This window comes from Columba livia, chromosome 7 (assembly GCF_036013475.1).
Source record: "Columba livia isolate bColLiv1 breed racing homer chromosome 7, bColLiv1.pat.W.v2, whole genome shotgun sequence".
Lineage (NCBI taxonomy): Eukaryota > Metazoa > Chordata > Aves > Columbiformes > Columbidae > Columba > Columba livia.
The window spans coordinates 31601356-31622642 of record NC_088608.1 but is presented as its reverse complement, the minus strand read 5'-3'; the positions used below and the strand labels follow the sequence as shown (position 1 = coordinate 31622642).

At 38.7% G+C, this 21287-nt stretch overlaps 1 protein-coding gene across 4 annotated transcripts in view; it reads left to right on the top strand.

The window, feature by feature from the left end:
- Positions 1-21287, top strand: part of ERBB4 (erb-b2 receptor tyrosine kinase 4) — a 626958-nt gene that overhangs the window by 447100 nt on the left and 158571 nt on the right. For all 4 annotated transcript variants that reach the window (XM_065069063.1, XM_065069064.1, XM_065069066.1 and 1 more), the window contains exons 6-12: positions 2960-3078; positions 7100-7241; positions 8781-8894; positions 9960-10086; positions 13158-13231; positions 14804-14894; positions 16275-16474. In XM_065069063.1, coding sequence (XP_064925135.1) covers positions 2960-3078; positions 7100-7241; positions 8781-8894; positions 9960-10086; positions 13158-13231; positions 14804-14894; positions 16275-16474 — 867 coding nt within the window. The remainder of the gene's footprint in view (positions 1-2959; positions 3079-7099; positions 7242-8780; positions 8895-9959; positions 10087-13157; positions 13232-14803; positions 14895-16274; positions 16475-21287) is intronic.

The following is a 21287-nucleotide window of genomic DNA, read 5'->3' as shown; positions in this document are numbered from 1 at the left end:
GGTTACCTCCTGATAATGATTGCAGGAACTGTTGAATTATGTTTATTGGAATTTGAACAATCAGATGGTTTCACGACTTCAAACAATACATAGTATTGTCTTGTATTTGTTTTGCTTTGGGGAAAACCCTTCATTGCAAACCGTCTTCAACAGGAGTCCTTAAAAACATGCAGAGCCTGATAATCTCTTTTCTGTCTTGCTGTGTGATGCCACTGAAGACATCTGACAGGTCCTCCAGTGAGTGGCCTCTCAGTGGCAGTCGCAATGCAAACACTGCATGCAGTGAACCAGAAGATAAATAGAGTACGTTGTGGCCTTTTCCTAGAATGAAGGGTTGGCGTTTCTGTTGGCATTGTTTGCTTCCCCAGTAAAATAAACAATTACGGCAGAACAGTGACAAGCCTTTGCTGTAACTGTAAATTTTGCAAACCACTTTATAATTTTCTAGTCCTCAGGAAAACTCAGAATGTTCCGTATCCTGAGCAGCATGGGAGAGGCCCTCATTAAGCTGGTGCATAATCATAAGAAGAGTGTGTTTTGGAGGCACTCTGTTTAAGTATTTTGCTGAAAAGGGGGCCCAGCTCAGCCCTGGTGTGGGGAATACTTGTTTGTTTTCAAAAAAGAAAACTTACTCTGGAATAAATTCTTATAGTCTCTTAAGAAGTTAGTATTTTTTTAAAAAAAAAAAAAAAGGACAAGCCTTATGGTGGGGCTCTAGCAGAGAGTAAATAATTTAGTCAGTAATTTTCTCAGATGTGTTGCTGTTGTTGGAGCTGGTTGCGCAGCGCTGTTTAAACTGCCTGGCCTGGGGAAGCGCTGTTACCTGCAGCTCAGTGGGTAATGCTGCAGCAGGGCCCCGCTCCCTCCAAGCAGCGGATTCCCCTCCTCAGGGCTGGGATGGATTCCCAGTACCTCTTGCAGCCCATGCTCTGGGACATGCTGCTGGGCCTTGCCCTCTTTGCCCTTTTAAAAGGCAGGATGCCTCCTCCACAGGGAAGCAATGGTTATATAGTCACGGCGGACATCTTGACCTGCTCCTAACAGCAGCCGGCACTGAGGTAAATACATTGTAATTGGATTAATTAGGTGGTTTGTACCAATTGTCTGCAATTAGTGCTTTACTCCAAAACTTCCCAGGTTTAAGCAAAATGTTAAATTGCTGTGGAGCAATGGTGAGGAATGCTTTTTAGCAGCGTTCTGCCAGCAAGCAGCCAGGGTTGTGGTATCATGGCGTCTTTTCCTGTTTGTAGCGGTGTTGATTGTATCCACCTGAAATATGGCTCCTTGGTAGTGCAATTTAAAAAAAAAAAAAAAAAAAAGGAAAAAAGAAAAAAGGAAATAAGGGAAATATGCTGCACTTTTTTAGGCTGATAGCAGCGGGGTCCTCTGGTAAACAGGGCCCTCCTTCAAGTCAGAGTGACTCTGGGCTTCACACCCCTGGGAAGTGGAAGCAAATAGTGTCTGCTCCGGTGCAAATCAAGGTGCTATGGACCAGTTTCAGAACAGGCAACAAACAATATGCAATCACTGCCTAAATGAGATCTTCATTAATTTTCATGAGATGAGACTCTCAGCTGATGGTGTGGTGGTGGCAGACTGAGACATGAGTGTTTTGCTTAACATATGACACTGTTTTATATTTCTGTCCTAGTGTTTATCAATACTGTTACTTAAATAAACAAATACTTTTGATCTGTTTCTCTAGCCGTGTTGACAGCAAGTGCATTTCCAGAAATTCCCCTCATTTCTTAAATCAGATTGCATAAAGCACTAAAGTGTTTTCTGTCTGGGGGTTTGCCTCTGGTATCAGCAAGATGGAATGACTCTAAAAGTGCATTGCTTTATTCCGTAGATTGTAAACGATGATTCTTCATTGGTTATTTATATTTTCATGTACTAAATACATACTTTGTATATCAAGAAGCTCTGGTATTACCTTAAGTATTTCCAGAAAGTTGTGGAGGGAATTTGGATTGGAAAGTACTTATAAAGGAGTTACTGATATAATAAATAGTAGAACTGAGCAGCAAGTTGTGTGGAATTTTGCATTCTGTGTCTTCTTGAAAAGTGTTTTCCATAGAGAATTAATTAGATGTTTTTAACAAAATAAATGGTAAAGGTTAATTACAGAAGTGCGACAACCCTGTTTTTATCAAAAGACAGCTGACAGCACAGCTTCCTGGCATTCTCTAGGCAGTGGTTGGTACAGTCCTGTGGATAATATTAATTTATTTTTCCATGAAATAAAGACAGAAGCTATAGCTGAGTGAGAAGATGCTCCACTTGTTGACCATTCTTTGCACAAGACTAAGCCCTGAGGTACAGTAGTGTGGTACCACTTAAACCATCGTGCTTTCCAGTTGGTAGAATATAGTTGTTCCCCTGAGAATGAAGACTGGATTGTGTTATTTAGAAAAGGTAACTGGTGTTTCCAAATGTGTTCCAATCTGCAGGTTGTATTCTGTTCTATTATCTCCTTTCCTATTTCTCAAATTGATTACCGTCGAGAACAGCATTTGGCTCTGAGATTGTTGCTGTTCTTTGTGGAGGGAAAATTCACAAAGAACCGGTGGGCTCCTCTGTTATTTTGTAGGTTGTGGTTTTTTATATGTGTGTTTTAGTTTTTGTTTGGTTGGTTTTTCTTTCCCCATATCCTTCCATCAACCGTTTACAAAAACTAATAAGCTGAAAATAATATTCCACCTGAATTTCTGAAAGGTAAGAGCAAACACTTTAAAAGTTTTTCCTCTGCAGTCCTTGAGCAACACGTGTTTTCCTAAAGAGAGTATTGTGAGGTATTCTGGAAGGTATGATTGGCCAGTACTGTTGAAGCAATTACCTTAAAACCTGTGGTTTTGTTCAGTATGCAGTTCAATTTATTGTCTTCCTCAGTGTGCAGCTGAAGAGCTCTCTCCTTAGTTCTGTTTCTGACATGATAATTTTTCCTTCCTCCTCCAAGTAACCAAGACGGTGTGTGCCGAGCAGTGTGATGGACGGTGCTACGGGCCCTATGTCAGCGACTGCTGCCACCGGGAATGTGCTGGAGGCTGTTCCGGACCTAAAGACACTGATTGCTTTGTATGTTTGAGAATTCTTATTTTTCTCATTCCTGAAAGTCGCACTGCAAATTCTTAATGCTTTAATCCGTGAAATTCAGAATTTTGTCCCTTTTAATGTATTGCCTGTGCACTCCCAGGTTTAAACTGCAAATTTTAGCATTAATATTTTTCACATATTAACATCACTTATCTGCTTAATATTACCCATTAACAGATTTGCAAATACAGATTGGGATCCATTAATATGCTAATCTCTGTGATCTTTATCTCTTGCTTTCTTAAAATTAACTATTAGAGGTGATACAGAATTCTAAGAAGTATTTATCATTACATATGAGCATGTCTTTTATTACCTCTCCATGTGCTTTTTATTTGAAAGCCAAGAATACAATTTAGCTTCAGTGTGAAAGGCATTCCATATTACTGCCAGGCTGGATTTAAACTCAGCTTTTTTACTGGGTTTGGTTTTTAGTGGCGATGGAAGGAAAGTGGTTTCAAAAATACTCTACCTCAAGTGCATGCTTCTGTGTGTGCTTAAGATGAAAAGGGCTAACTTCTTCCTTTAAAAAATAAACAAGCTGAACATACAGGCCTTTAGACAAATTTGTCTTGTTTGTAGTCCATTATTGAAAATCTTAGAATTGTAGAATCATGAAATAGTTTGGGTTGGAAGGGACCTTCAAAGTTCACCCAGTCCAACCCCTGCCATAAGCAGGGACATCTTCACCCAGCTCAGGTTGCTCAGAGCCCCGTCCAGCCTGGCCTGGGATGTCTCCAGGGATGGGGCATCCACCACCTCTCTGGACAACCTGGGCCAGTGTTTTACCACCTTTAGTCTAAAACATTTCTTCCTTGTGTCTGGCCTGAATCTCCCCTCCTTTAGCCTAAAACTATTACCCCTGGTCCTGTCATAACAGGCCCTGCTAAAATAATAGTGTAAGCAGCTTCGGAACCCAACAGTGATTGCAAACCTTTGTAACTCATCACACAGGGTTGCAGAGACAAGCTTTGCTAATGTTTTCACAGGAAAAAAACCTAGGCCTAAAAAAGCCTAGAACTAGAACATGGACAAAGAGATGGATTTTCAAAGGTACCAAAGTGACCGAAGAGACAAGTATCTACAAAATTGGGTAGCTTCCTTTTAAAATCTGCCAGATAGGATTGAGAGGAGGGATATTATGGTATAGACAGTTGCAAATGTTTTGATAGGGTAGGCAAGTGCATCACACTGAACCAGCAAAGATGAATCTTTCCCCGTCTGGACTTGAAACTTGCTCACAGTTCAGATATTGTTTGATAGTGGTAGATGTTGTGCTTCAAAACCACATTGTAAATGCTATTCTTTTGGTGCTGACGAAATGCAGGGATGGCCTGACTTAACTAACAGGTTTTACTAAAACTGTTCTTTGTGGTGGGGACTTAGCACAAGTTGATACTCAGCCCACACATGATAGGCCTGATCCAGTGCTCACTGGAAGTTCTGTGTTGGCTTCGGACTGGAGAGATGGTAAAATAACATTCATTCCCTTGTCATGTGCAGTCTAAATAGGTAAGGAGTTAAAAAATGCACTTATAGCTACTATATGATTACTGAGGAACATGCTCAAAGCTGACGTGTTGATGTGTGTCCACTTTCAAAGGTCAAGGACAAGTGATTTGTAGCATAAGTTCCGTAATACTGTAGCCTGAAAGAAAACTAGTTACTTTCTGAATTGTGGCAGTTATGGAAATATGTATGCTGAAAATCAGCTAGTGTGTTTGTTCTGATCCAGCAGAGAACCACCCAGGACTTTATTCTCATTCACTCCTGGCCTGAGAGCAATGTAAAAGAAATTCAGCAGGGGTCTGGCAATTTTCAGGACTAGTCATTATTTGCTTAGTACCCACTGGGTGAAAAGTGTAACTCTTTAGGCTGTAGACAACTGTGTTTAGCTTTTGGCTGAGAGATACAACTCTTTTTTTTTTCCCTGTGTATGCTCCTGTGCTTTCATTCACAAATTAGCAGCATTTAGCACCAAACACTAGAAGGTTGCATATGTTATCAAAGCAGTTACAAATGGATACAAAGCATTATAGTCATAAATTAAAAGTTCCCAAATCTTCTAGATGAGCTTTTCCTGAGAAATGTCATCTCTCTTAAGAGTATGGGTGTGCTTTGCTTTATGATTGTGCTAGACTGTTATCAGAGGATTCTCATGTACACGATAGAGTATCTTTTAAGTTAACAGTGGATGTAAAAAAGTGTTGAGGAAACAAAGTAAATTAATATTTGTTAGTAAGTAAAAGTACAGTTTATGAAGCATTACAAATCCTTCAGCATATTATGGCAGCTTGCAACAGCGTCCTGTTGTAAATATGGTTTTAATATTTCTAGATAAAATTCATCCGCCCTCCTCCATATGCTGCCATGCAATCATTTGCATATTTGGTTCTAAAAGCAAGGCAATAATCATCATCCAACATAACTGCAAGCAAGCGTGCTAAAACAAAGCTTTAGAGATGTTTGTATCTTGCATTCAAAACCAAGGCAGATCTAAAACTTGAAATGCATAGGAGGGCCTGGTTTAGTGCCCAATGGAATCAGTAAAGGGTCACAACCCTATTGATAGGGTCCAGTTCTTAGTAAAGAATTAACTGACTGTATTTACCTTTGTAAGGAAAACAAACAAACAAACCATCAACCTGGTTCTGTGAGAAACTGCCAGTTTTTGAAATAGGCATTTTAAAGAACCAGAAAAGACAAGATCAGGAGTTTGGCTCCATATAGGACTGTGCCTTCATCATGGAACCCCCTGTTTGTCCCTTTCCACAGCATATTTTGTCCTTCTCCCTTGGTGACATTATTAGCCTCTCCCTTCTGAAGTCTTCTGAGATGACCAGTAACCTCCTTCAGTCCTGCTGGTCCTGTTCTGAACAGAGACATGGGCTGTTAATGAAAGCAGCAGAACAGAGGAATCTTTTTCACTTTTCCCTCAGTCTCAGCCATGGAGGGGAGGAGACTTAACACACATGTTGCTATACTTGTTGACTGTTTAAAGATTCAAAACCATCTGTATTTTTTACAACCTGGAAAAGGACCAGAAATATTCATCCTTAGACTAAAACTTCGAAAGCAACCTGGCTTCTGGAAGAGAGGTTAGTGGGGAAGCAGAATCCAGTAGCAGTTGTTGCTTAAACTGCTAGAGGGATCTGAGCCAGGCTACAGCTTTCATATTCACATGAAATGTGACATTTACAGTATGCTTTGTGAATATTACTCCAACAGTTTTTCATAAGCTGTGCTTAAAACCATAGACACAATATGTGGTGATAAGGAATGTCAGAATCGGTGGGGTTTTTCTATCACTAATTATCAACCTTGCATGGCCAATTATTTTCCCTGCATACCATTACTTTCTTTATGCACACATTTGTCAGGGCTCTGTCCTCTGTCAGCTGTGGGTGGCTGAGCTTGAATGCTAAGTGATACAAAGTCCTATTTTCTTTTCTCAGTGTGTGAAGCAACTGACCTTGTTAAACTTGCCACTTAGGGAAATGACCCCCTACTGTGCTAGCTCAAAAGAAGTTGTTATCCCTCTTGCTTTCTAATTGGGAATTTCAGTTTTCAGCTGGACGATGGACTCATGCTGTAAGAAATCTAAAGGTTGAACCTCTGAAAAAGTCATTAGCATTTGTTTAGACTGACTATGACAAATAGCTGTTCACTTTTGGCAGCTTTAGAATTTAGAAGGTCCTATTGCGTGTGAATTAGTTGATTGGTAGTAGTAGCAATAGTTATGAAGCAAATTACAGTGTTGTTATGTTTTTGTAGGAAGTGCTGTAACACTCAATTGTGTTTCAAATTAAGGGGACTCAGTGAACCCCCTTTCAAAGGTCTAAGTAGCCTGAAGGAAGGTTAGAAAACTATATATCATATTCCTCACTGTTGCAGCATGTCTGAACAATTAAGATTGTATTTTAAACTAAAAAAAAAAAAAAAAAAGCAAAATAAAACCAACTAAATTGCTTAATTTATTTTTTTTTTCTCCTTTGTTTTGCAGGCCTGTATGAATTTCAATGACAGTGGTGCATGTGTCACGCAGTGCCCCCAGACTTTTGTATATAATCCTACCACCTTCCAACTGGAGCATAATCACAATGCCAAGTACACCTATGGGGCTTTTTGTGTCAAAAAATGCCCACGTAAGTGCTCTGTTAGCTGCCTTCTCCTGCAGTGATGGAAAGTTTTAAGTTGTATTTCAGGAGCCTTACAAAACACTGAGAGAATGAGAGCTGAGTGCATAGTGCACTGTCTCAAATCATTCCACATGTGCTTGCAGGCTGTAGTAACTCAGTCGTGTGTTAACTAAAGGCAGTGAAAATCGGAGTTGCTGACACTTGCCAGGTATCCTCTACTCTAGTGATTTTCTTAAAGAAAGAGAATTCTCTGGTTTCTGTTTTCTTGACCACCACTTGTCACATTCATGCTTTAGATCAGCATCTGTAAATTTCAAAATGAACTCTTAAAATAGTGCCAAAGGCCTATATTAGTTAATGGGATTGTAAAGGGCAGAAATTTCTATTTCAGGAAAATAACAGTCCACCACCAGTACTACCTGGCACCAAATGCTTTCAGGATACTGATGTTCTTTTCTTAACATGAAGTAATGATGGTTTGACAGAAAGTTACCATAAATATTTTCTGAGCAGTTCTGTACCAATGAGGAAAAAACATGCAATACTGACAACAACAGTCTTAAAGTTCCAGAGTAAAATTGGAGGGGAGGAGGGAGTTAAAAAAAAAGAATAATAATCCCATGCATGTAAAAAACACATGCTTCTGAGATGCCAGACAGATGATGACAAGTAACAGAAAAATTTAAAGGGTCATCAGTTATGTAGTCTCTGATATACTGGTTTAGTTATAAAGAAAAATAAGGGAGATGGTATTCTTGCTCTCCCTTTCATTCCCACCAAGGTTTACAGTTCTGCTATGCATTAATTATTTTATACATAAATTACATATAAGAATGATGAGTAATCTATAATAAATGGAACCATAATTCAACCCAAAGCTAAATCTGAATTTTCCGTCTCTCTGCTGGAGTTCAAATTGACAGTAGGCTGAGGCTGTTGACTATCAAAGCTTAGTTCTGTTTCTAATAGAGTGATGGGTTTTTTGAAGCAAGATAATTTTTTCTTACATACCATACACTACTTAAGGGATATGATTATTTGTCCAAATACTTCATTGACCTGTTTTTTTTTATCTTTTGTTTTTTTCCTTTCTTGACATTATTAAGCTTTCAATTATGCACGGTCAGTCTGTGTCCCCTTTGGCAGTTGTTTTACAAGGTGAAATTGGAATACTCGTTATTGTCTTGTTCAGTGTTTTATCCCAGAGGTATATATTTGTGTATGTATGGAAGAGACATGGCAGAGCATCTTGCTTTCTTTTTCTCCAATTGCTGTATCTTTTTTTTACCAAAAATAATGGTAAAACCAAATTAGGGGAGGATGGGGGATTGGGCCTGACAATTCATGGATTTTCATAAGTATCCTAAAACATGCTTGATTTGCTTGCTTATACACCTCTGAAAACACTGAACATTAAATGTTAAGGTCAATATGGAAGTGCAGAGATAATTAATAATACAAATTGACATAGAGTCCAAAACATATGTCCCAGTATTATTTAGTCCAGTGCTTTGCTTTCTGACAGTATCTTATTTTTCTCTTCAGACAACTTTGTGGTAGATTCCAGCTCTTGTGTCCGTGCATGTCCAAGCTCCAAGATGGAGGTTGAAGAAAATGGTATTAAGATGTGCAAGCCCTGCACTGACATTTGTCCTAAAGGTAGGCAGTAGTTCAGTATGAATTTTCTTGAATGTGATCTACTCTGTAGTAGAGCAGAGCAGGGTATTATTTTGGCATGAAATACCCTTCCTGACTACATTGTAGAATATTAATAGCCTTTGGTTATCCAGGGAACTTTGAGCTATGTAGGCTGAGCATGAAGTATATACGATAGAATGAAAATGTATGGTTTGTCTTAGTAATATAATGTTAGATTTCCATTTATTTCCTGACACAGTGAATGCTAAGTGAAGGCACTATCCAGACCTTTAAATTAATTACAGTAAATAAGATTTTTGCTTAATAGATAGTTTTATACATAAAAATACGTGTGTAGAGTTCCTGTCAAGCTCTTGGCCTTAGTCTGTGTGGACAAAAGTTACCACATATTTGTAAAAGGTTCATGTGTACTGCTGCTGGTTTCTATTAGAAGAGCCCATTTAGGGAGATATGATACATTATGTGATGGAAAGCAAGGAGGATTTGCTCCTGGATGCATCATGTGTCCCAGAAAATGAAACTAAATTACGTAGAATGGCTAAACAGAGAAGTTTCCTCGCTGGGTACTGAAGTTTCTGCAGGCCCCAGTAATTTATTTGTTGGGATGATGAGTAAAGAATTAGTTGTATGTCCTGTGAATGGGTAAGTTCACAAATCCACCAGAGCGAAGGGCACCTCTGGAGCTACCAGCGTTAGGACGTCTCAGTTTCTGCAGCAAGTAGCATGAATAGATGGCATGGCCACCAGGCCAGGCTGAGGTAAGTTATCAACTACCTGTTTACAGCTGGCTTGAGTGGGATTTTGTGTGGTTTATACTTGCCTTAGATCCAGTGTGAAATAGCTTAACTTGTGTGCAAGGATGTCCTCCTGTGGCAGGTACGTTAGCTTATTGTTTGTTTTAAATTGGTATGTGCTTATTTGGGAATATGGGTAGAGCATGCTGGTTTAACTCCTCTCTGCTGCTTTAACTGTGAAAGAAATGAAGACTTGGGTCTAGAAAGCCATCGTGTTCTGATTTAGTAATTGTTTTTCCTAGTTCTTTACACAAACTCCTTCTTTTGGCAGCGTGTGATGGCATTGGGACAGGCAGTTTAGTGTCAGCTCAGACAGTGGATTCCAGCAACATTGACAAGTTCATAAACTGTACCAAGATCAATGGCAACCTTATCTTCCTTGTTACTGGGATTCATGGGTAAGTGGCAAAATACGAAGATGTTATGTCATGGTGCCAGTTGAAACAAATTGCGTCCACCTCTTAATGATGTGGCCACAAGCTTCTTTTATGGAATACCAGATCAAGGATAAATCAGTTCTCAGCTTCCCATTATGAAGAAAACTGTTCACTTGATTCTTATGATTCAACCTTTGGGAAAAGAAAGGATGAAGTAGATTGTTTGCTCTAGACAGAGAACTGTGATCTTTGGTTACCTTATGAGATCCTTGATAACTAGCTTACAATAATGGCTGATTAGAAAACAGAAGGGAGAAAGGGAAGTTACCTTCTGTGAGTTTGTTTTCAGTTTTGTATGACCAGCAATCTAATGTGCAGAATATGCAGAGGGAATGCCTCACCCAGCATAAATTGTCACAGCCTGAGTGCCTGGCACTGCATTTGCATGTAAAAAAGCTGCCTTCTTGTCAATCAGTTTTGAAGTATATAGTCAGGTTTCAGTTCCAGAGATACACAAAACTCACTGGTATTTAAATCCACTATTTTGATTTAAATGTGGCTGTATATTGAATAAGTCTTAGTAACGGTTAAAGATGTGAAGGTATGGAATCAGTATTTAAAAGTCTCACCGGTGTCTCCTTCTAAAGGAAGATATACCAGCCAGATAACTAGTGCCTTGTTGTTTATAGTTTGGTGCACTCTGTGTTTGCTGTTGTAGCAAAGGTGAATGTGTGGCACAAATGCTTCAAGGGTGGGATGTGTCCTGGGCAGACAGATGTGCTTTGTTTTGATGGTCAGGTGAGGTCTGATGCAACTGGCTGCTTTCTTGCATTGTGTTCTTTCTGTCACTGAGAGAACACAAACATAACTCCATCTTTTTACTAATTCAAGCCTCCGTGTTGTAATCAGCCATGGTGAGTTACATATGACACTTGAGGTGTTTCAGGACCTATTAAAATTAGCAAAATCTTAAAAACGTAACAACAAGATTCAACCCTTTTGACCCTTTGTTGTGATAAGTATGCAGATACTTTGTGCTACATTAACAGTGTAAAGTACTCAATTGCTTCTACCACTGCATAGGCTTCAAACTTTAACTTGCTTTTTAGGTTCCTTGGAGCTTTCAACATGGCTTGAAGCTGATTGTCAAGAGTTGATAACTCAAATACAGTTCCCAAACCAACTCCATGTTTGCAGCTTTATGATGTAGTTAAAGTGTCATTAACTGAACGTCTGCAGATTGATATAAAATGGAATTCTGGCATGGGCAGTGCCAGCACATTTTTCTTTAGTGTTTCCATAAATTAAGATATGTTTAGATCATAATAAAGTGGTTGACACCAGGCTGTCTGGCTCAGATTTCCCTACTAGGTGAAGTGGAAAGAAACAACTTGTTTCCTTGATTTGATACGTGATTGGTTGTAATGCTTCACCTATAACTTGACTCCAGCCATGAGGAAGACAGCTGAAAATCCACTTTAGTGGAGCCCTACAGCTCAATGGTTCTCAAAACGCCAGCGAATGTGAACATTGTGTAGTTGGTCTTCTCTCCAGCAGGGAGTACAGTGTGAAAGGTTAATGTAGCATTGGGGAAGAAGGACTTTGGTTCAGATGGTTTGAGGAAATGCTGCATCGAACTTATTGAAGCCCTGGAGAAGGTCACACAGGAGTCAGTGCTCAGGCTGCCACACGTTCTGATCTGGCCAACTGGCCAACTGAGAGGCTGGATGTAAATCTCTTAAATCTCACAGGACAGAAGGTATGCAAAGGCACATGCAAAACCAGCAGCTAGAGGACTTGAGCAATTTTGTGTGGATTATTCCAGTGCATTACGTGAAATGTAATTTTGAGTATTAGAACTTCTTTTGTTGCAAAGTTGTATTAACTGCAAAGTTATGAGATTAAACTTTAAAAAATCATTAAAAAAAACCTGTCAAAATTAAAGGAACCAATACCAACCTTGAATAAAACTGTATTTGTCTGAAAAATATCTAAATTATGGACTATAAAGCAGGAGGTTAAAATATTTTGCCTCATTTTAACAGAAGAATATGAGCCTAAGACACATAGTTCTGAAACTGTGTAGCACTTTGTCTTTCACTCTTTGTGAAGAAAACTCAATCCAATGAGTCTTAATATGAAGATGTAGAGTTCTGCAAAGCTAAGTCTTTTCGAGTGTAAACAGCAGTAGTGTATACTGAAGAAAAAAATTGAGACTTAATTTAAATAACTTTGTTTCTGGAACAACTTTTTGTTTAAAATTTCTGTTAAGTTTGACAAATCAATAATAGTGAAAGGAGTTTTAAAAAATGACACTAGCTACACAAGCAGTTTATTATATAAATGGGCAGTGTGGAGCAACAATAATAACACACAATACCTAGTTGGCTTCTTAAATAGTTGGAGAGTCTTTACTCCTTTAAAATTAGGGGAGGGGGGAAGTATTCACTAACTGATGACACTCTCAAAATCAAGGTCAGCTTCATATTTTTACACTGTAGAATATCTAACTTGGAGATTTTAATGTTTTATGGGGGTATTTCATTTTTCAGGTGACAAACTGGCTTGGCAAGGATTTGTGCTTTTTGATGTTTTCTGTGGAACACTTTCTAAAAAGTGTACCCTTTTAATGCCATGTGTTGGGAACTGCCGGCATGCTCTTAGTTTTCCTTTGCTTATAGCTTGTCACTCATTTCAGTAGCAGTTTTGTTAGCCCTGGTAGTACAGTATCACAACCGTACCATTTGATCTAGTGTTCCTGGAAAAAAACGTTGAAAATTCATCTTTCCTTTAGGGAGGTCACTCATGGCTGTGTAGAGTCCCTTAATTTTCCATGAACATAAATATTTGCAAAAACATTAATGATTTGAACCTTAAAGTTGCTAAGTACCATTCTTTTCCTGCAACATGACTTGGGAGAAGTTAGACACGGGTTCTGCAGGAGCAATAGTCCGAAGAAGCTGGAAATCTGGCACATATGCAGCCTAAAAGCAAAGTGTTGACCTCCTGAATACTGTTTCCACATGGTATGGCTTTGAGAACCTGATCTGCTTTTCTTTTCAGCATCACATTTTGTGCTTTTATTCTTTCAGAGACCCATATCACACAATTGCCGCAATCAATCCAGAGAAATTAAATATCTTCCAAACAGTGAGAGAGATAACAGGTAACATGTTTCTGATTTCATATAATCTGAACTTCTTCTCACTTTGCATTTATGGTTGTCATTTGTTGGGTTTTCTGAAGAACACAAGGTGATTTTTTTTTTTTTTCTTTAAATTCATCAAGCTGTAAATTTGATAACAGTTTAATACACAACTTCAGTATCAATTGGTATTCACAAGTTGTTGTCCTTTACTCAGGAATACAGAATGCCCATTATGTTTGAGGTGCACAAGAACCGGAGAACCAAGACCTTACTGTTGGGTGGGCAAGGGGTCTTGGTGCTGTGGTAGCCGAGTGGAACAAGTGTTGGACAAGGGGAAGCACCTAGCGAGGAAAATGGTGCTGAAATGTGGGAAAACATTCTCTTCACCTGAAAAAAGGTGAAATTTGAAATATGCCTTGGAAAAAAAATCCAGACAAGCCAATCTGTTTTTGCAGCTACTTCTCTTCTAACAGAAGATGTTGGTGCAAATTAGTTTCTGTAATTTATAGCCAAATGTATAATGTGTGAGGTGATGGTCCCTCCCATCTTTTGCGACTTTACAGTGCAGTTATGTAGCTAGAATTCAGTACTTGTTTTTTTTGCATCTTGCTTCTTGTTTCACCATTCAGGGAACAGGGAGAAAGATACTTTAGTTTTGATTTCTTGATTGATTGCTGATTGTGTATGAATAGGGAAATGCCAAAAAATTTCTATTTCATGCACAAAAAAAGTTCTTTGGACACTGTAGTGTGATTATAGCTGTGTGGAGCTCAACAAGTGTTTGGCATTGGAAATGAGTTCTCTCCCACATGCTTCTCTTCTCAGAAGTTGTGTATTTCGGCAAACCAGTGGGATTAAAAGTGAAAGTAAGCTCTAAATTTCCCTTAATTAATGTCAAAGATAATCTGGCATCTGTGTGTCTGTAATTTGCCATTCTTAAACACACTAATTGACAGTCTCAACTCCACTACTTAGGTGGAATTACCCCTGTGCCTAAAGATGTACTGCATTTCAGTCCAGTACTGAATGAAAATCATGGAGAACTGCACTCTGTAAAGGACTGTGTAGCACAAAACGAGTGCTCCCACACACCTGTGCAGAGAATATTCTGGTGATGGACAGTCCTCACACACACGTTCAGAAGCGAATGTAAATTCTTTGTTTTAGTAAGTTTGTCATCTTTCAATGAACCATGACAGATGTCTCAGCTTCTAGGTCTCTAGCACATTTTAAAATGGAATGTTCTTAATTCAGGAAGATCATTTTTTTCTGCTGCTATTGTTTAGAAAAGGCTGAACAGCCTTGCGAGGTTCTAGCCTGTGTTTAGGTTCAGCCTCACTATGGCTGTTGAAAGTGGATGTAGTGCTGCTGTGACGAGTCCTCCTTTGCTTTCGTGGTGGAGACAGTGGTGAGCACCCTGATGAATTCAAAGATGTTAGTCTGCAGCATTCATTACCTATTTATTTATTTTTCTCAAACCAGCACTAACTTTCATTTATAGGCTAAGCCTGTCCTAACTCATGTATGCAATAATGCAGCCTTTATGGCTAAAATGATTGACATTCATGTCCTTGCCTATTTGTCCTTCAGGGTATTTGAACATACAGTCATGGCCTGAGAATATGACAGATTTCAGGGTGTTTTCTAACTTGGTTACTATCGGTGGAAGAGCTCTCTATAGGTAAGATAGTTCCTCTGTTGATTGAATATTTTATTATTATTCAATGATTCTTTGTTCAGTAGCACAGAATGCAACATCCTTTGGGAAAGGCATCATAAATTGATGTATTTTTCTCTGTTACCAAGGTATTCATTAACAGCATCTGCTAATCAGTTGTTTAGAATGGGTAATACCTTCTGAGCCTAATGTTTTGGGTTTTTTTTTAATAATGTCTTAGTTCATTGCTGTAGCTTATTGTCTGTAAAGTACAATTTATAGTTTAAAATCTTTTGTGAATGTGAAACACAACTTAAAAGACATTAATAGTAAAACTTAGCCCCATTATCAGGAAATTCATGTGGTTGCAATGGCAAGTGCAGGCTTGTGTACCTAAAGAACATGGTGGTTTAAATAAATGGTAAAAGATAAATACATGGATAATTACATTGTTTGAGGAGAAGGAATGTGGTGAGAAATAATGGGGGAAGCACAAGAAGGCACCTGAATGATTTATACAGCAGACCCTGTTTCCCTGTTGTGTAAATGTAGTAAACCAGTCTTGGGATTCTGCTGGCATCTTAAACAGCAACGCAAGCGCAATATGAGCAGCAGTGAAACCTTGAGATTGAGTTACAGCCCAGCGTTCTGTTTGGAAGCAGCAATTTTTATTTTAAACAGCTGGAAAACAATTATAATCATTAAAATACAATAACATAAAGGGTGCCCAGAAACTGGATATTGTCTTCCCTAATCTTCAGTCATAAAATATGTGCAGTCATTTCCGTGTTACACAGACAATAATTTACCATTCCTTTGATGAAGAAAGGTGATAACCAGATAGTACAACAAAAGAAAAATGGAATTTAGAAAGTAGGCTGGAAAAAAAACCTTGAAAACAACATTTTCTTCCTGTATTACTATAAATGACATTAATTTGATGCCTGACAGAAGATGTTAATACATTTTGCATGACTTTGTCAGTTTCTCTTTAGCATATAAACTATCACACTATTGATTCTGTCCAAAAATAACCCTATGAATTTTATGCAGTTTTTTCAACAGCACTTTATCTCAAAAAACATGTTAATGGGTGACATGTAACAAGTTGAGGAGTTCTGCTCGTCCACTTGGCCTAGCACTGTGAGCATCACAGCTTGTGGTATGGCAATTCTTACAAGACTCCTGATTTTCTAGGCAATAGAACTAGATATAGACTCATAAAATATTTGTATCAGCCCAAAGTAAAAGTTTTCTGACCAAATTTCATTTTTGCCAGAAAGATCACCTTGACATTAGGAACTAATTCTATTGGGAATTCCCAGCCAGCTCTAACTGAAATTCTACCTTCTGGATCTAATTCCTGTTTTCTCATACTTTATTTTTTTTTTTTTTTCATCACAGTGGCCTTTCGTTACTCATTCTAAAGCAACAAGGCATTACCTCTCTGCAGTTTCAGTCCTTGAAGCAAATCAGTGCTGGCAACATCTACATAACAGACAACAGCAATCTGTGCTACTACCACACTGTCAACTGGACCAGCCTCTTCAGCACACCCAGTCAAAAGACTGTGATTCATCGAAATAAAAAGGCAGAGAACTGCAGTAAGTATTGCTGCTCAGTGCAAAACTTCTCACCTATGACTGGCTCACTTGGGGGAGAAATGATACAATTACTGGCAGGATACAGGCCAGGAACTTGGCTGGTGTATCTTGGATCTCCATGGACATCAGTGGAGCTGTGATCATTCACAGAATCTAAGGATTTGGCCCAGTCTGCCTCTGAGCAGATTCATAGGCAAATGTAGTGCTTTAAAGTATGAACAAATGAAAGGGAGAGAGGGAGCACTGCTTCCTTGCCATTATGTGAATTTTCCAGATTAGGGATAGAGTTTCGCAAATATGGATTTTGAACACCATTAATGTGCAGTGAATGTGGTGTTCCTGAAAGGCATTGATTTTACACACTGAAAAACTACATCCCTTTCCTTATGGAGTGAGATGAGCATCTTTTACTTGCCCTACTCTGAATCACCAAAGTGGCCCTCTCTTAATCTAGAAAGGTGACTTTTGGGACTGGTTTTGATCACTGGGTTCCTTGTCTTTGTACTTGACCTATCTGATAAGGAAGATTATTTTTAATTGGGTCTGATTGTCTTTCAGGGAAACTTACATGACAATACCTGGACTGAGACTACCGTACTGAAAAGCAAATTAATGCTATGCAGCAGATGAAACAATTTGGTTATACAGAAATCATGCAGCAAATTGCATTAATACAATCATATTGTAGCAGCAATACAGTTCATTTTAAGCATTTGTTAGACTGCTAGCAAGACAGGAGATTTATTAAATTGCTGTATATTTAAGTGTTAGTTCTGGGTTTTGTGCTTTGACCAGCCAGAAGTGTTTGCTTTTTGTTTTTTTTTTTCAGGCTGTGGTCCTACATTTAACTTATTCTTTTATTTGTGGAATTTTTGTTGTTGTTTTATTTTTCTTCTCCCTCCCTTTGAAGTACTATTCTTCTATGCTTTGAGAAAATTTGTGCCTGTGCTCATCCCTGTAGTATGAGTGTACCTTCCAGTGTCAGGTGAAACAACTATATATTTATCATTGCTTCTTGATATTTTTTCTAATTTCTTCTGCCATGTAAGAGCTACATGAAGTGAAAAGTCTTGTTTGGTAAGGCTCTGCATGGTTTTGTTTGTTCTTTTTGTTGTTATTATTTTTATTATTCTTTGGCTGTTTCTTTACATGCAAGTTAAAGTGATGGTGAAAGAAATGCCTCTTGCAGTTAGTAGTAGATAGTTCAATTGTGATAATGCCAGAGTGTGTAGAGGGAAAGGGTTGTTGCTTAACCTCCAGCAGACCACTGTCTACTTTTAAATTGCAGCATGCTTTATCCTTTGATGTAAACATTCTGTTACGTGGGACAGAAGAACATGTTGACCAGATAATTTCTCCGTAAAAGTTCTTGTGCATGTTTGTAAAAAATGTCCTTGGCGTAGGCTGTGAAGCTATGGATTAGATCCTTACATTTGGTAGAACATTTTGTGGGAAGGCACTACAGAAGGTGAAGGTGAGCTGCAGTGTCTGCTGCTACCTCTGTGGTGAGGGAGTGCACAAGGGTGTCCTGTGTATGGAACAGCTCTGTGCCCTGATGTCCTTGCTGCTGTAACCCAGCCAAAGGTGAGAGTAAATGAGTCCAGGGGGTTGTCTGTGAGAGTAGCGTAGCTCTCTTTGTCATCCAGAGATGACTGAACACGTGATGATAATGTCCTGTAGGAATGAAGTGTTGAGGATGAGTCCAAGAGTTATCCTGAATAATGAAGGGAGTTAACTAGTTACAGGATGAAGAAGGCTGCACGGTCTCTATTTTCCACATACCAAACTTCATCTTGTTTTGAATTAGCTCCAGTAGCTCAACATCCATGAGCTTTATGTAATCATATTAATAGCTTCTGTTCTCTTGTTTTTCATTTTTTCCATCTCAAAGCATTTTCTTAGTTTTAAGTTTGAGGGTGAATATTATTTGAATGTTGAATAAGATCAGCCTTGCAAGGGAAAATCATGCATTTCCTGGCAGCCCCAGCTCCTTTGAAACTTGGAGGAAAGCTACTGACTTCCCGTGAATAACTACTGCCTTCAGTCTTGCCAGCTAGGGCAGTTGTAGATGGCTTGTATAATAATTCCAACTATTAAAAAAGATATATTATTTGGCAAATGTAGGTGTTGCCAAGAATGAGAACCACATCTGCCCAGCAACAGTGGAATGCTAGTTGCTTTTCCCTGCAGTGGCGTTGGAATTTAATATGATCCAAGTGGTGAGGAGGAACCTAGTTCTGTGCTAGCAGTCTAGTAAAGTTATTTTCCAGGAATAAAAATACTCCTAAAGATACTTTATGAAATTTAACACCAAGGGAATCTTCCTGAGGAAAACAAATCTTACTCATTTCATTTTAAGAAGTCACAATGTAAGCTGCAGTACCAGGGGAATAGTTTTAAAAATGGACTTTAACCTATATTCATTAAAGAGACTGTATATAATGAACATAGGGTAGGAGCCAAGTTACTCTGATCAGAAGGCAATGTCTTAGAATCCTTACAGGGAACAGTGGTTTTCTCTATGCACATCTCTATGAATGAATTGATTAATATTTTGTGGCCTTTTGAGAGTCAACATCAGATGAGAAGAGCTATCCTGCTGCTTCAACTCTGCCTGTCAGTCAGCACCTCTCTGGAGTTAAGTGGGTTCTGCTGCAGGTTAAATGTCTAACAAAAATCTTCACAGTTACTTGGAGTAAGGCAGAGCTGTCCCTTAGAGCTAGATGCATTACTCCAGCATCCTCTGAAACATCTGTGATTTTCAGCATAGGCAACAGACTGGGCTTCAGGAGAGTTTTCTCTGAATCTTTCACTGCCTGAATGTTTGAGATTTGAGGGCAAGCCTCTAGGGTTTCAATTTCTGCCTTTCAGTTATTTTGCCTGCTCTAGATCCTGATCCTGCAGATACTTGGGCATGCGCCTGTGCCTCTTTGAGTGACAAATAACACTAATCAGAACAGGGAAGGGAAATGTGAACTAAATATTTCCAGGATTGGAATCCATCCTCTATGGTAGAAATACTGTCTGCTTGCATAGTAACTGGCAGGGTGTGAATTATTAATAAAAATATCCATTAAAGATTTTTTCACATGATTTCTAGTGAAGAAGCCAGTCTAGACCTTGTTAATTATTACAGCCACCCTTGGGTGTGTTTATTATTATTCCTTTCTATATTTTGAGTCACTACCAGCTTTTTTTTTTTCGCTTTCCTCGCTACCTAGTGATTATTAATGGCTTAAAGCAGATAACAGCAAACATTTGATGTTCATGTGTATCTTATCTGAAAACTCAAGTAAGAACTTCCAAAATCTAGTCAATATAGTATTTAAGTGATTTTTAGCATATATCACAAGATGGCAATGTCTTTTCCATGCTGTTTAATGCTGTGTTCAGATGACCATGCAAGTCAGTGAGGAAATATTGAAAAAATTGTTGAGGGAGTAAAATATTTCTTGAAAAGTTCAGTCTGTTGTGATGTTTCATCTTTGAGATTATGCTGACATTATAAGGTCTGGCAGAACTCTTTGGTTTTGTTTTGATTTTTTTTTCTCAATAAGGAAGATAAAGATGACAGACTTCAGTCAGTGGAAAATGCTGTAGAATTATCCAACACACAAAATATACTCCTGATACTGTAAATTATTTGATCTTGCTATTTCTCCCACTTCTTAACAATGTTAAAATAGTCACCAGATATTTCACCACCTTCTAGATGGCTTTTTCAAAAGCTGGTTAAAAGCCTAGGGCATACTTCACCTGTTTGTGGAATGTTGAAAATACAGGAGCAAAATGTATGTGTGGGTTTTGAATTAAAAAAATCCATAAACCCCACAATACTCTATTGTCTGTGTTGTCTTTCTAATATTGTCCCATGCAGGGCCAGAGAGGCATGGGTACCTGGAAGGAATGTGACCCCTCCTTCACCTTCCCCACACATGTTCAGGGACAGGGCTGTGCCCAGGCTTGTGTTCACTGAGAACATAGAAGAAAGAGGCACCTTTGAGGCTGAGCACCATGGAAAGGGTGCCAGTACATGGTCATCAGCAAGGGGCTTCCGAACTGCACAGACCCTGAAGACTCCTAGGCCTGCGGACAGGTTCCAGGAGGAGACTTGGGGCCAATGTTGAGGCTTCAACAGCCATTGCACCTGTAGCACAGTCTCATAGTGTCTCCTAAGGTTGTTTTAGAGTTTAGATGGCAAATGGGCATCTTCAAACTGCGCATAAAATTTATTCATCATGAACATTGTTAATGCAGAATCAATGACTATAAAGTTATTGGCTAGAGAATGTGCTCTGGTAGTTACATGTAACCATTTCTCTGTGCTGAAATGAAGAATCCTGCTTTTTGTCCCAGCATGGGTTTTTTAATGGAACAATCAGAGATGACTCATGTTAAACGAGTGCACACAAAATAAACGTAGAAAAAAATGTTCTTTTATACCAAGTTATTTAAATAATGCCTTTCAGCTTTAGTGATACCTGCAGTGTACAGTGAAACCTTTCTAGGCAAAGTTTGTTATAAACGTGATTGTTATGAATTATGTCAATTTAGCCACCAATTAACAACTTGAATAAATGGTTACATTCATTATCAGGTGGGATGCAAAGTTAATTGAAGTCTGCAGGAGCTTTTCAGTTGAGTTCCCAGAGCTTTGGATCAGACCCATAAGCATCTGGCCAAATAACAATAATTTTTCTTTTTTTATATAGCTAATTTCCTTGTGTTCTATTTAGGTTGGAGAAAACATTGAACCTTTCTGTTTCTAACCTGTGTGACCCCATTAATAAGGAATGAACACTTGTTCTAAAAC